The 16,331-nt window shown below is 38.1% G+C and overlaps 1 protein-coding gene across 1 annotated transcript; it reads left to right on the plus strand.

Annotated features, from left to right (window-relative positions):
• Window positions 1-262: 262 nt before the first annotated feature.
• Window positions 263-14,739, plus strand: LOC128692858 (mucin-2-like). Its single transcript, XM_053782184.2, has 3 exons — window positions 263-438; window positions 2,852-2,892; window positions 12,911-14,739. Exons 1-3 carry the CDS (start codon window positions 412-414, stop codon window positions 14,475-14,477), a joined length of 1,635 nt encoding a protein of 544 aa, XP_053638159.2. The 5' UTR covers window positions 263-411; the 3' UTR covers window positions 14,478-14,739.
• Window positions 14,740-16,331: the final 1,592 nt, after the last annotated feature.

A 16,331-nucleotide genomic window follows, 5' to 3' on the forward strand; every position in this document is an offset into this window, starting at 1 on the left:
CTTTATATTTAACTGACATCTGCAAAAACCAAACAATCCGAACCTTACCTTAAGATAACCAGTGTTGAAAGTTTCAACATGATCAGAATTTGTGTTCCCAAGTTTTTCACAAGGAAACTTTGGAGGAAAAAGAACCCAACAATCATTAGAGGTGTCCCATTTAGGGGGAGACCTAATAAATCTCTCTTACTCAAGAAGGAATATACAGCTGCGCTTCACAGTGCCAGCTATATAAACGACGTGTGACACTTATCTTGGACACAACCTGCAAGTGCTGTAGGTAGCAGACGCACTACAAGTTGCTCTCACCAACCCAAGAAAGTTGTATTTGCAGGAGCCATCACTAGACTTTGTACTCTCATCTTCCTGCTTGGTAACTCCTACAAGTAACATAATACCATTAAAACCATCATGAAGCATAATTCAACCTTCCTCTTCGTAAGTATTAACAAAACAACACATATGAGTAGTCTGAAATACATATGTACTAAATATTAATAGACGAAACCTCGTTTCTGATGATCAAAGCTTAATAATTTGAACACCTAACCAAAGGTAAACATATATATATATATATATATATATATATATATATATATATATATATATATATATATATATATATATATATATATATATATATATATATATATATATATGCAATAAGATCACAGTAAACAGGTGATTTCAAAATATGCAAAACAACCACTCTGAAAGAATAGAGAAATTCCAAGCGCTTTCGTGACTACTCACATTATCAAGGAACTATGAAAGTGAAGCATCCAAGGAAGCTATATAAGGGGTCGGCCAGCACCTCACTATCAGATCCCACAACGGTTAAACACGTGACGCGCGGCGAGCCAACTTAGATAGGTCCTTTGCAAATCTCACCCCCAAGCTATTTATTTGTCCAGTGTATTATTAAATTCTACCCAAATTCTATTAATTATAAATGGATCCAATTTATATAAACCAAAGGAAATATTCATATTATTGTCAAAACTGCTTTTTATGAAACAAGATTCAATTATATTCCTGTCGACCATGGACTTGCTTGATACTACTTTCTCAACTTTTTGAAAATCAATTGGATGGTTAAAATCTCTTACATGAATAAATAGAGCATTGGAATCTTGTCCAGTTCTAATGCTATATTTATGTTGTTTTAATCTTAGTTCGAGATTTTTACCAGTTTGACCGTAATAAACTTTATCGCAAATTTTACAAGGAATCTTATAGACACATCCATCAGCATTTTGGGGGGAATTCTTAATCAAAAGTTTTTTTACTGTATCAATATTTTTGAATACAACTTTAATATTAAAAGTCTTAAGAAGAGAAGGCATATCAACCAAGTTTTCATGGTAAGGGAGAACCAACGTATTTTTAGTTGAATAAGGCTGGTTGCCCTTTCAACTAATATATATATATATATATATATATATATATATATATATATATATATATATATATATATATATATATATATATATATATATAAATATATATATATATATATATATATATATATATATATATATATATATATATATATATATATATATATAAATATATATATATATATATATATATATATATATATATATATATATATATATATGTGTGTGTGTGTGTGTGTGTGTGTGTGTCGTGCCGAATAGGCAGAACTTGCGATCTTGGCTTAAAAAGCAACGCTCATCTTGCCATATAGGACAAGTGAAAATTTGTGTATGCAATAATTTTGACAAAATCATTCTGAACCTAACGAAAAAAATACATTTCACTGTGTTTGTTTAGTATTAAATTATTGTAAAGAAATCTAAAATATATTTAGTTGGGTTAGGCTAAAATAAATTACGCTTGTTATAATAAGGTTAGGTAAGTTTTCTAAGTTCCTTTAGGTGCAAAATTATAAATTTTTACATCAACATTAATGAAAAAAATATATCTTTAAACGTATAAGAGAAAATTTTAGAAAGGACTTAATTTTAAATGAGTTCTTGCTAATTGACCAGTTTTACATATTCGGCACGACATATATATATATATATATATATATATATATATATATATATATATATATATATATATATATATATATATATATATATATATATATATATATATATATATAATGTATATATATATATATATATATATATATATATATATATATATATATATATATATATATATATATATATATATATATCAATGTATATATATATATATGTCGTGCCGAATAGGCAGAACTTGCGATCTTGGCTTAAATAGCAACGTTCATCTTGCCATATAGGACAAGTGAAAATTTGTGTATGCAATAATTTCGCCAAAATCATTCTGAACCTAACGAAAAAAATATATTTCACTTTGTGTGTTTAGTATTAGATTATTGTAAACAAATCTAAAATATATTTAGTTGGGTTAGGCCAAAATAAATTGCGCTTGTTATAATAAGGTTAGGTAAGTTTTCTAAGTTCCTTTCGGTGCAAAATTATAAATTTTTACATCAACATTAATGGAAAAAATATATCTTTAAACGTATAAGAGAAAATTTTAGAGACGACTTAATTTTAAATGAGTTCTTGCTAATTGACCAGTTTTACATATTCTCACCGACACACACACACACACACACACACACACACACACATATCTATATATATATATATATATATATATATATATATATATATATATATATATATATATATATATATATATATATATATATATATATATATATGTATATATGGGTTCGAATCCTCGGCAAAGTCGCAATGCCATTATTGATTCAATGCTACTCGCTTATCGTTACAATAATATATATATATTTATTATGTCTTTCCAGATCAGTGTTGTGGTGCTCTCAGTACTGGTACATACTTGTATGTAAGTATGGTTCAGTTCCTATTATTTCACCTTCGGTTTAACTGACAATCTGTAGTATTTAACGTCTAGCTTTTTCTGTAACTTGATTTGTTAGGGAATTTTTAGTAGTATCGCTATATGATTCTCCAGCATTTCTGTTACATGATTCTCCAATAGTTCTGTTAAATGATTCACCAATGGGTGTATAACTCGACTCACCAGTTTCTGAAACATGATTCATAAGTTGTTCTGTAATATGAGCCACTGGTTGCATTGTTGCATGATTTATCAGCGGTTATGTTACGTGATTCATCTCTGAATATATACCACGATTCACCGGTGCTTCTGTAAAGTGGTTCCTACAAATACCTAGTTGCTGAACTTTTTCCTATTAATAGTACACCAACTTTGAAATTTGCAGCCACTCTAATGTGACGTTCTCAAGATATAAACGACAACCTTGGGGGAAGAAAAATGAAAAAAATATAAGGTATTTAAGAGTACCTCTTTGGGGATACCTAACCAGACTTGTGTCATTCCCTGCACACCGAGAAAGATACATTCCCTATCTCTTATCCCCATCCTCAGTACCTGAGAGTAAGCAGGAGGTACAGTACGTAGTTCAACCTTCAAACCCTCAACAAGAAGTGAATTCCCTCACTAGAAATAGGAACTAGAGCTCAACCCTTCCAAGAGGTTCAGGAGCTGAAGATAAACATCCTAAAGAGGCAGAGGAGCTTTAACTTAACAAATTTAAGAAGTCTAAGCATCCTCAAAACTTTCAGGAGCTGTATCTCGACACTTTTAGAGGGATCAGGAATTGTAATAATCTAAATCTTCCTTTCAGTAACAAATATTAGTTTTTTGGCACATCATCAGAAGCAGTGAAAATGTTATCACATGGATACCAATATTCCAATTGCCTTAAAAAATGTAAAATGGTAACTACACAGCTCAAGGCTAATCCAAACCTTCCACTAAGTAAGAAACACCAACTGTAAAATATTGAAGCCGATCAGAGAAGGAACTCTTTTGTCAATACATCAAAACTAATATCCCAATTTGTTTATTAAAATGTGCAAAATGAGAGTCGAACAGACCATTGACATTACCAACTTTCTTTTGAAAAAAAAAAAGGTACTGCATATATGAAGTCGATCGTCGATTAGAAAAGGTATTCTCAGCTTACCACACACACGCAAAAAAAAAAAAATTAAGTAAATTTATCATTTTGGCTCAAACGAACAATACTTCAAAAACAACTGATCCTTCATCTAAGATACACCTGTTTTGAAAGTGGGAAGCCAATCAGAAGAGATATTGTAAAGTACACTGCAGTCAGTGGTCATGTGAGGTCATCCTGTCCTAAGCTGTCTGGTCCAGTACGTTGCAGTCAGTGGCCAGTATGCTGTGGTCAGTGCTCACGTGAAGTTACTGTCCTTAGCTGTCTGGGGATTAGCGTTGGGTGTTGAGCACCATGGCTTGCTGTAGTGTTCTAGAATCTCAGATTAAAGTGTTAAAGAAGGAGGTTCTACTTCTTCAGGAGAAAAATAGGAGGCTGAAGCTTTGCCTAGATGGGCTTGGGAGTGTGAGATGGTTGGTACTGGTAAGAATGAAAAGGTTACCTGCAGTGAGGTGGAGAGTGTCGGCTGCTTTAAGTGGAAAGTGCTTCATGATTCAGGAAGATAAGGAAGGTTAATAGAGAAGATGTGAAGGTAGGAAATCTATTCTCCATTCTCAAGGATGAGTGAACTTTAGTGGTTAGTGAGGTTAAAGGTACCACTGACTCCAATGCTAATCAAGGTAAGACTAGTCTGATTGTGGGAGACTCTCAGCTAAGATATATGGACCGTGCTTTTTTGCAACAGAGATAAGAAAGTCAGACAGAGGGTATGCCTCTCAGGAGCTGATGTTGGTGACATTTGACAGCAGGTTGGATAATACTGTCAGGGGAGGAGATAGAAGCTGCTGGATAAGTACAGGTCAGCCATAGATGTTGTCAGGTGTAAGGGAGGGATTCCAATCATATGTAGAATCTTGCCTAGAAGGGGAGTGGGCAATGAATGGATGTCTAGGGCAATTGGTATAAATTGCTGGCATCTATATATGAAAATGTTGTGTTAATGGGAGATTTTAACTATAGACAAATTGACTGGAACAATGTGACAGGAAATCTTGAGTCTAGTGACTGGATATGGCTCAGGATTGCTTTTTAAAACGGTTTATGACAGAACCAACTAGAGGAAACAACCTGTTTGACTTGGTTCTTGCCAACAAAGAATCACTAATTAATAGTCTTGAGGGTAATGACGAGCCTTGGGAAAGCGATCACAAATATATCATGGAATTACCCAGTTAACTGCAATCAAGTATTTGTCCCAGACTTTCGCTTGACCGACTTCATGGGACTGAGAAATTATCTGGGTGGGCTAAATTGGGATGACCTGACTATGGGTCAAGTGGGTGGTGTTGCTTGCCAATAGGACGTATTTCAGAGCATAGTTCTAGCTGCCCAGACAACTTTTGTTCCAAGTAGGGAAATTATATCTAACAAAAATGATCCCAAATCAATAAACAATAGATTTAAACATCTCATTGGTCAAAAGAGAGGTATATGTAGGCGTGTCAAAAGAGGGGATGGACAGTTAAGAAATCAATATATTCAATTAAAGAGATAAAAAAAAGGAATAAGAAAAGCAAAAAGGGATTATGAGGCTAAAGTCGCAAGAGATTCAAAGACTAACCCAAAAGTGTTCTTTCAGGTATACAGAGGTAAGATTAAGGACAAGACTGGCCCACTTAAGAGTAACTTAGGTCAGATCACTGACAGTGATAAGGAAATGTGTGAACTTTTCAACACTTACTTTCTCTCAGTTTTTACTCAGGAAGATACTAGCGAAATTCCAGAAATAATATATAATGTAGAACAAGACGATAATAAACTATGTACGACTGGGTTAACTAGTGACATGGTTCTCAGACAAATAAAGAAATTAAAACCTAACACATCCCCAGGCCCTGATGAACTGTTTGCAAGGGTTTTAAAGGAATGTAAAGAGGAACTTAGCAAACCTTTGGCTAATCTTTTCAATATATCACTACAAACTGGCATACCTATTTACAAGGCAGGTGACAGGTAAGTAAGTAAGTTTATTCAGGTATACACAAATACAGTTACATAGAATTATCATACATAGCAGCATATGTGTAGAGAACCTAGGATAACCCAAAAAAGTCAGACAGAGTGACTTATTTCCATTGGGGTCCTTTTACCTTATTATTATAATATAAAGGTTATAATATTTTCTTATTATTCTACAATGAAGATAACATCTTATTATCATACTAAAAAGACTATCTAATACACTAGGGTCATTAAGACTATCTACAATACGAGGGTCATTACTAGGAATAAGGTAAAATTTACACGTATGTTAGCTAAAAAATAGAAAATCATTCCCCTCCCTTTCTGTAGCTACATTCATCAGACACCTTTTGGCACTCTTCTTGAACTGGTTCATGCTATGACTGACTTTGACATGTGCGGGCAGTCTGTTCCATTCCTTTATTGCTGTACAATAAAAGGTGTTTGAAGCCTGGCCACTGACTGTGGGTACTACAAAGTTGTGCTGTCTCCCCCTAGTACTATGATTGCTTTGGTTCCCAACCTTGACAAAATTGACAGCAAGATATTCTGGACACTGTTTGTGAGCAATTTTATAAACATGATTTAGCTTCAGTTGTTTTACTCTGTCTTCAACATTCAGCATATCCAACTGCTGTAATTCATCCTGGCCTACATGTTCTCTTGGTCCCAGCCCCAGGATGAATCTTACGATTTTGTTCTGGGTGATTTGCAGTCTATCTTTCAGTTTTTTTGTCAAGGCAGAGTACCATGAAGAGCAAGCGTAATCCATATGGCATTGTATAAGGGCTAGACATAGGGTCCTGCGAGCCTCAGTAGGTAGACACTGTGCTTGTCTATACAGGAACTTCAGTCTGGCATTCGCTTTCTTTACTACACTGTTCCCTATCAATTCTCCTGACATGCATGGGTCAAAGGGGATTCCCAAATATTTTACTGATGAAACCAAAGTGATGGGCTCCCCATTACACTGAACATTAAAATTATTTACCCTTCTCAGTTTATGTTTCGTGCCAAAGAGAATGGCTTCAGTTTTCCCTAGGTGTAATGATAGTTTGTTGTCTACTAACCATTTGCTGCAGGACTCCAGTTCCAGTGTTAAAACATTAGCTATATCTTGTGGGTCTTTACCTGACGCTAACAGGGCACTGTCATCTGCATACAGTAGGAGTTTGCACTTGACACTGATCTGGAGTTTATCTGGAGAGAGTTCCGGGGGTCAACGCCCCCGCGGCCCGGTCTGTGACCAGGCCTCCTTAGGTCAGTGTCCCAGGATGCGACCCACACCAGTCGACTAACACCCAGGTACCCATTTTACTGATGGGGAACATAGACAACAGGTGGAAAGAAACACGTCCAATGTTTCTACTCTGGCTGGGAATCGAACCCAGGCCCTCACCGTGTGAAGCGAGAGCGTCTTTCTATATGTTTACATTTCTTTCGACTGCGAATAGAACATGTACAACTTTTTTGATAGGCATATCATTGACATAACATAAGAATAATAAGGGACCCAGAATACTACCTTGGGGAACTCCACATGTTATCGGCAGGGGTTCTGATTCCGTTTTGTTGATTTTGACTATTTGTCTCCTGTTGCTAAGGTAGGACTTAAACCAGTCTACAGAACCTATACCGATAGCTTGAAGTTTCTTACATAATATATTGTGGTTGACAGTATCGAAGGCCTTCTGCAGGTCTAAGGTTACCATACCTATGAGGTTCCCCTTTGACATTTCAGTTCTCAGGCAATCCATCAGATTAATAAGGGAGGTGTCGGTTGAGTAGGATCTTCTAAAGCCCGATTGATAGCTATGGAGAATGCTGTTGTCATTAAGGTACTTAACTACTTGAGAATACACCGCCCTCTCCAGAATTTTAGATATTATACTGAGTATACTAACAGGCCTATAGTTGCTTACATCAGACCTATTATTTTTCTTGAAGATAGGAGTAATTCTGGCCTCCTTGAACCCCTCCGGTACGGTATTAGTGGTGATTGATAGATTTATTATGTGAGCAATAGGGATTGACAGTTCAGAAGCCCCATCTTTTAAGAACTTAGACGGGATGTTATCAGGGCCTGTGCTCTTAGTTGGGTTTAACCTGCTTAGTTCTTTTTGAATGAAGTCATGAGATACACTTACTAGTTGACAACTGTTTGGGGTCACCCCTTTATTGGTATAGTATGTTTGAAACTTATCAGAGTCTGTGTTAAAGGTATTTGATGCAGCTGGTCCTTAGCTTCGAACAATAGACCAATAAGCCTTACCTTCATAGTGAGAAAATTTATGGAATCAATAATTGTCGAGGCAATTCGTAACCATCTTGAAAGGCATAAATTGATTAATGAATCTTTGCACGGTTTTACAAAGGGTCGTTCCTGTCTTACGAATTTACTAACTTTTTTCACTAAGGTATTGGAGGAGGTAGATCATGGAATTGAATATGATATTTTGTATATGGACTTCAGTAAGGTTTTCGATAGAGTTCCACATCAGAGGCTATTGAGGAAACTTAAGGCACACGGAAAAGGAGAATTTTTTTCCCGAGTAGAAGCATGGTTGACAAATAGGTAGCAGAAAATTTGCAAAAATGGGGAGAAATCAGAATGAGGGCACGTCACATGCAGTGTTCCACAGGGGTCAGTGTTGTGCAGTGATGGGTACAGCTAACCGAAAAGTTAGCTTCGCTAATCCGCTAACTAAAAAATTAGCTCCGGTAATGCTAAACCACTAAACGGTCGAAAAAAATTGTGGAAGATAACGCTAAATGCTAACCGCTAACTTTTTCAAATGAATTCAGATTCGATTTAGTTTTTTGGTCTTTTAATTTTACTTTTAAGACTTATACTAGAGTATAAGGACCAGTGTTGTAAAGTAACGAAGTAAAACTACTTGAGCACTGTACTTAAGTAACTTTTTTCAGTATTTACTTTTTAAAAAGTACTGAAATTGCTCACTACCATTATTTCGTGTAATTTGTGTTTTTGCTGCCTACAGAGAGTTGGTGTCTGAGATTATAGCTGCAAGGTGTGTGCAAGCTCTCCCTACCCGACTCGTCAAGGAAAGGGCTGTAGTCCTGAGTGGTTTTCTGTGCACCGGATATTTTATCCTCGTCACTGCTGCTGGTGTTGGTGATATTAACTGATGTGTCTGATAGCTGGGGCATGTCAAATGCCTCGTTCACAATGCATACTGCATCTTCATTCACAACCTCAGTCGGCATATTCATACCACTGATGAAAGGAGACAGTGGGGACTCAGTGTGTAAGGGTACAAGACCAATTTGAGTTTGATTTTCAGAAATTACTCCACTCTGGGTATCGTTGGAAACTAACTGGACGTTTGGGTCAGCCTCCTCAGCGGTAGATTGTCCATCAGTGTCTGGTGCAAGTTCAGGGGCAGTTATTGCCTCACTGGTCTGAATTGTTGTTTCAATTGGGTCTTCCACAACAGGTGGACCCTGACTGTGTGATGAGGTTTGAACAGGTGTGGTTGCTGGGGAGGGCACATACTTCCTGGCTTGAGACGGCTCACTCATTAATAAATTCACATTATCTGGGATTATAAAGGGCCTGGCTCCATTTGCTACTAACAGGTCATTTAGAACAGATGAGCTGAGCTTGACATTGCTACCTGCGATCTCCCTGACCAACATCATCAGGGTCTCTCTCATAACGTCTACATTTAAGGACCAGGGGGGCATAGGGTTTGATGATGGTCCTTAAGCTTAGTGCATGTTGGGGTTGGGGTGGGGGCTGCAGGAGGGGCAGAAATCCAAACAGAGGAAGAGGTGGCTGTAGGAGTCCCACCAGTACCAGGTACATTAGGGAAAGAGTCCTGGAACATTGTGGGTGGTGCTTGGGGAGTGATTTTTCTTAGAGTTCGCCTGTTTCTTACCATCCAGAATTTGCTGGATTGTAGATTTCCTGATAGGGCAGCTAGGAGACAACGTGGTGTTTCCTTTTATAAAGGGCACACTTTGCGTTATTTCTATTAGGGCAGTCACTGAAAAAATGCTCACCAGAGCAAACACTGCAAATAATTTTTTGGCTGCTACATTTATTTGTTATGAGCGAACTCATAGCACTTGAAACATTGACAAACCTTTCCATAGAGATTCTAAGGATTTCATTCCATTTTGACGGATGATTTTGACACCTTCCGGTGTCTCTAGGATTAGTTTTAGTGTTTGTTGGTTGTTTGAACCTTGGCAAACTTATATGCCTTAAAAACCTTGAACTCGAGGTTTTCTTGACTAATTTTCTCAACAAGTTCTTCAGCAGTACAGTCTCCCATGAAACTGTTGATACGTGCAATACAGTAGGCTTGGCCTGGTAGCTGTCTGGTGGAATGAGGATGATACCCACATTGTGTAGTTTTTGTAGAACATTGATGAAATTAAGACACATGTAGAAGATGAGGTAATCAGTCCCTCAACCTTGGAGTTGGTGCGAAGAGCACCGTAGTCGTGGAGATTCTGAAGCAGAAGCAACGACCCTGGCGCTTTTATACTAACGGTATTGTATACCATTCATGTACAACTTCTAGAACATTGTTGAGTAACTGAAATAGTTCCTCTTCAGAGGAGAGTAGAAGTACTGCACCAGAGTAAGTTTGGAATGCATTCACAGGTACAACAGTGGTATTAGAACGAATACAGTCTAGTATAAATAACAAAAAAAGGCACAATGCCGTGACTGGAACGATACACAAATAACCCGCACACTGAAGAGAGGAGCTTACGACGACGTTTCGGTCCGACTTGTACCATTTGCGTCGTCGTAAGCTCCTCTCTTCTATGTGCGGGTTATTTGTGTACAGTCTAGTATGTCCCTCTTGGACTTCTGGTTATCAGTGACCCGAATTCTTACTCTTATCTTCGGCATGTTTCCCAGCAAAGGTACAGCTGACACATAAGATATGCTGTAAAAAAAAGAACATTCCTACTTCAGCCGACTTAGGAAGGTCAACCCCTAACATAGTCTACCCTCGAGGAGTGAGGGGGACAGCCCAAGGCAATGATCGGCCAGGCCGCCAGAGTAATACCGCACGGGCTATTGAATGGTCACCTTGCCTTGTTTTAATTCGCCAGAGAAGGAGTTGCTGAAAAAGGATACAGGAAAGGTAGAAGGATAGCAGTGTAGTGTGTGCGTGGTTAGGACAGTGTAGTGGTTGGGGTATTGTAAGGGGTTAGGATGTGGTAGGGTGATGTGGTGAAGGGAAGGAGGAACCTAGCAAGCTAGTCACCACCTTACCCTCTTGATGGGATGGGGCTCGAAGTGACAGCAAGAAAGTTTCCTCTCAGCTCTCATCAATCTATTACTCAGAATAACCCAAAAAAGTTACTGTGGCGTCTCAGTGTTCAGAGTGAACACGCCGTCGTCCTCTCGCCGCGACGTCCTCTCCTCGACTCAGTGTGTATCTTTTTCAGTATCTGTATAATCCGTTCAGGTTGATTTACACAAATTTGCCGCTAGGGAGTTAAACAATTACACAACAACCTCTTTACGCCACTCAGTAAGTTGGTCATGAAATTAAAAAAAAATAATGATTCTTAAGAAATTAGTTTCTGAAGAGAACTCTATTTAGATATGATACATTCTGCTACACAATAAATTTGCATTTAGGCCAAACTGTCTCCGAAAGCCTAAATCCATGCCACGTAGTTTAGTCATAAATAGAGCTGCTAAATCAGCAATAATCGAACACGTCACAGGCAGGAGGCAGAGGCGGTCCAAGCAACAGATATTACATGGGGTAGAGTGCTGTCCAAACTTATTAAAATAACCGGTAGACAATGAGTCGCAACAAGAGAAGTAAACGACTCTATACAATCGTCAAACTAATAAATCATAAATGAACAATTACAAGGACATCGGACGCAGTTTATACTGAACATAACACAATACATTCTGTCAAATCATAATCGTGTCCTACGAAACGTAAATTTACGATCGTGTCTGAAGGTCTGTCCAACTACTCATTAGACTCATTGACACCTGAATCGAGGATTACTTTAACCGACTGAGCAATATACAATAATCGATTCAAGTGCTTAACACTAGCGACTGAAACTTCAGATGAATACCGACTCCAGATACTATATACCCACAGCACACACGGCAGATACAATACCCATTAAACTGTCTGAGCAAATGTAAGCACTGAGCCCTGAGCCCTGAGCCCTGATAATACAGTTTTCGAATTGAAAAGTACTAATACCTTAGGTCCCATTTGTGATTTTGCGAGTATGAATTAGATGGTTTATTGAACGGGTTCAAATAGTTCAAGCAGACAACACTGATGCACAAAACACAAAAGTTGAATTAGTATAGATTTAGGCTGTGCAGTTGTTTATTTTCTATTCTATTCTTATAAGTTAAACAAAAGGAATTAGTGAGTTGTGTAAAATAAAGAGAACTCACCTTCTGACAAGGTTACCGAATAGTCTGAAGCTCCTTGGACATGGAAATGCATAGTTATCTTTGACTCATTACGAATTTTCACAATGACCGACTAGGTTGAACTGTAGCTCCTAGGCCACTTAAAAATGTTAATAAGCTGCTCTTGAGCCTCTTGGCTCAAGTACTAAAGGTTCTGAAAGGAATAATGGTACTGGACCTCTTGAGACAGATGATCACTAATTTCTAGACCTCTTAGGCAAGAAAGGTTGACTTATTGTTCCTACGTCGCTTGAGAAAGTTCAGGTACAGCTATTACACATCTAGCATGCTTTAAATTACAGAGGGAGGAGTTATGAGATACGGAATATATTTATCTCTCTCATACTGCAGAGATTGAAAAACATCTTGACAATGGTCCGCTAATTACTGTATGAGTCTACAAGTTGCTGGCTTTGTTTATTTTCAAACTTTATTTCCACTTACAGAGGTGAGCCGTGTCCTGGGGATCACAAGTGTACTCACATGGGTTATATGATAGTAGATGAAGTAACTGGTGAAGCTGGCTATTGCGTAACCCTCAACGCCGCCCCTATTTGTGCAGGCGTTGATATGAACGGAAATAAATTGACTACCAAGGCCTCAAACCCAGAAGAAATTCCCATTACCACAACTACAACTGCCGCCACCACCAGTCCTATCACCACTACCACCATCACCACATCTAAAACTACCACTCCTACTGCAACCACCACGCCAACCAGCGGTCAGTGTCCTGGGGATCACAAGTGTACTGGCATGGGTTATATGATCGTAGACGAAGTAACTGGTGAAGCTGGCTTCTGCGTAGCCCCTAACACCGTCCCTCTTTGTGCAGGCGTTGATATAAACGGAAATTTATTGACCACCAAGGCCTCAGATCCAGAAGAAATTCCCATTACCACAACTACAACTGCCGCCACCACCAGTCCTATCACCACTACCACCACCAGTCCTATCACCACCACCACTACATCTAACACTATCACTCCTACTGCAACCACTATGGCATCCAGCGGTCAGTGTCCTGGGGATCACAAGTGTACTGGCATGGGTTATATGATAGTAGACGAAGTAACTGGTGAAGCTGGCTTCTGCGTAGCCCCTAACACCGTCCCTCTTTGTGCAGGCGTTGATATAAACGGAAATTTATTGACCACCAAGGCCTCAGATCCAGAAGAAATTCCCATTACCACAACTACAACTGCCGCCACCACCAGTCCTATCACCACTACCACCACCAGTCCTATCACCACCACCACCACATCTAACACTATCACTCCTACTGCAACCACTACGGCATCCAGCGGTCAGTGTCCTGGGGATCACAAGTGTACTGGCATGGGTTATATGATAGTAGACGAAGTAACTGGTGAAGTTGGCTTCTGCGTAGCCCCTAACGCCGTCCCTCTTTGTGCAGGCGTTGATATAAACGGAAATAAATTGACTACCACAACCCCTAATCCAGAAACCATTCCTACCACCACCACCACTCCAACTACCACCACCACCAACACTCCAACTACCACCACCACTCCAACTACCACCACCACCACCACTCCAACTACCACCACCACTCCAACTACCACCACCACTCCAACTACCACCACCACCACTCCAACTACCACCACCACCACCACTCCAACCACCACCACCACTCCAACTACCACCACCACTCCAACTACCACCACCACTCCAACTACCACCACCACCACCACTCCAACTACCACCACCACTCCAACTACCACCACCACTCCAACTACCACCACCACCACTCCAACTACCACCACCACTACCACGCCTAGCTGTGAGGTTGCATCGTGTGTTAATAAAACAGTAGGAGTGTATGCCTACCCTGAGTGTAAGTGTAACAAGTACTACACTTGTAACACACCTGCGACAGGATCAAGCGGCCTTATCCTCCGTCAGTACAGTTGTGGTTGCGGTAAAGTGTTCGATATAAACACTTCATCTTGCGTAACTAACAAGCTTGTCTGCCCATATGCTCATGCCTGATCCTGTGTTATACTTTTCCATCTTTAAAATGGTTTATCCTCTTTCATCTAGTAATTTATGACCTTATTAGAGAAGGATAAATGGCACCTATAATAATACTAACTGTATCCCTTGTTAGTTTCTCAATATTTTATATTTATTACGAGGACAAAACTGCACATAAAAATATTGAAGAATATAATGAAACAAAGACTTATGTAACGTGAGCACAACATTCCCGTGTTAATACTTCTCTGTTATACCAATAAAGCCTAAGTATCAATTATATATTATTTTCATTTAAAACGCTACTTCTCTGGCCTGAAATATGCCACTGTTGCACCCATGTTTTTTTTTATTCATTTATCTTAATAAAAACTAGTTTCAATAATAAAACTGCATTTTCAAATTTGTTTTAAATTCATTACTTTGCACTTAGCAGATTTGTTATTTCTTCTACGTGTATTAATATAGTTTATTAAGTTCTTTAAGTCTCCTCACAATCCTCGATGATACAGTTCACTTGTAACTTAACTCATTAGTTTTTCTCATCAGAGAATTTAGTCCTGTTTAGCGTTACAAATTATATATCAATGAAGTTTAGATAAATGAAGAACAGAAGTGGCCCCAAGACTGGCCTCTGTGGCATTCCATTTGTTACATAACATATACCATTATTAAAGAATACCAGCAGTTTGTGTAGACAGCTGCTCTTCAAGTTACGCTTCCATCCATTACTACTACTACACAATCTTCTATATCAACAACGTGACTCATCACTGGAATCTCTCATACGAAACTGAATAATAAAAACTTTCTCAAAAACTGTAAGTATTGTAAAAAATTTAAAATACTTTCGGATTATTTTTGTTGATAAACTGTTATTATTATAGAATATTCAATTATATGTCAACATATGAAGAAGTTTCATGTTCCCGTACAATGACGAGTCATGAAATTCTCTCAACCTTTTCAATTAAATTTATTATAATTCAACTTTACGCTCCACTTCTCTTTAAATTTATAATAAATACATTCATACTCGAGAGGATTTCTTAAACAATAGGGATTTCTCAGGAGATTACTATACGGATTTCTCACTAGATTATGATACGGATTTCTCAGGAGATTATGATACGGATTTCTCAGATTATGATACAGATTTCTCAGGAGATTATGATACGGATTTCTCAGGAGATTATGTTATGTCTCTACAATTTATGATGCTGTGTGGTCCCCAGTGAGTGTTCCCACAACTTTACCAAATATGTTAAGAGATTAAGAAAATCGAACTATAATTAATAATAACTCTATTATAGTGTTTAAAGATTTTTGAAACATTACAAACTTACACTTCTGCAAACTTATTCCAGTTTTAATGAATTGACAAAAAGTATAATTAAGACTTTCACTATTTTATCTCTTATTTTTTTTGTATTTGTTTTTTATCAGTATTTTTAAAGACTAATTTTTTTTTAACAGACTGCCATCCCCACGAGCCCCTTTGAGGCGGGGCAGATGGCAGACCAGAGGCCTAGCTTGTCCCTACGAGCCCCATGAGGGCGGGGACTGTGGCTAGGCCTGGGGACCCTTGGTCCCAAAGATGAGGGGGTACTTGTACCTCCTCCCATGGGAGACTTAAGTCTCGAGACACTCCCCAGACAGGGAGCCAAGGCCGGGTCACCACTACCTGGAAAAGACCCGGGCCGGGAGAATACCGGCGAATAAAAAAATAAAATAAATTTAAAGACTAATGACAAATTTATCTTTGCTTTATTTGGTAGTTTTAACACAGTAATACGATTCAAATATCGATACTGAGTTCAAATGCGTATTTTTTAAATGTCTTCTTGTTTGTCATAAAATAAATCAATG

The sequence above is a fragment of the Cherax quadricarinatus genome, chromosome 38 (genome assembly GCF_038502225.1).
Source record: "Cherax quadricarinatus isolate ZL_2023a chromosome 38, ASM3850222v1, whole genome shotgun sequence".
Lineage (NCBI taxonomy): Eukaryota > Metazoa > Arthropoda > Malacostraca > Decapoda > Parastacidae > Cherax > Cherax quadricarinatus.

Excerpts from the sequence above, each read along its gene's own strand:
- LOC128692858 (XM_053782184.2), top strand. The coding sequence starts at position 412 with ATGAAGCATAATTCAACCTTCCTCTTC. Across the intron at positions 439-2,851 it reads ATAATTCAACCTTCCTCTTC|ATCAGTGTTGTGGTGCTCTC; the intron begins GTAAGTATTAAC and ends ATGTCTTTCCAG. Across the intron at positions 2,893-12,910 it reads GTACTGGTACATACTTGTAT|AGGTGAGCCGTGTCCTGGGG; the intron begins GTAAGTATGGTT and ends TTCCACTTACAG.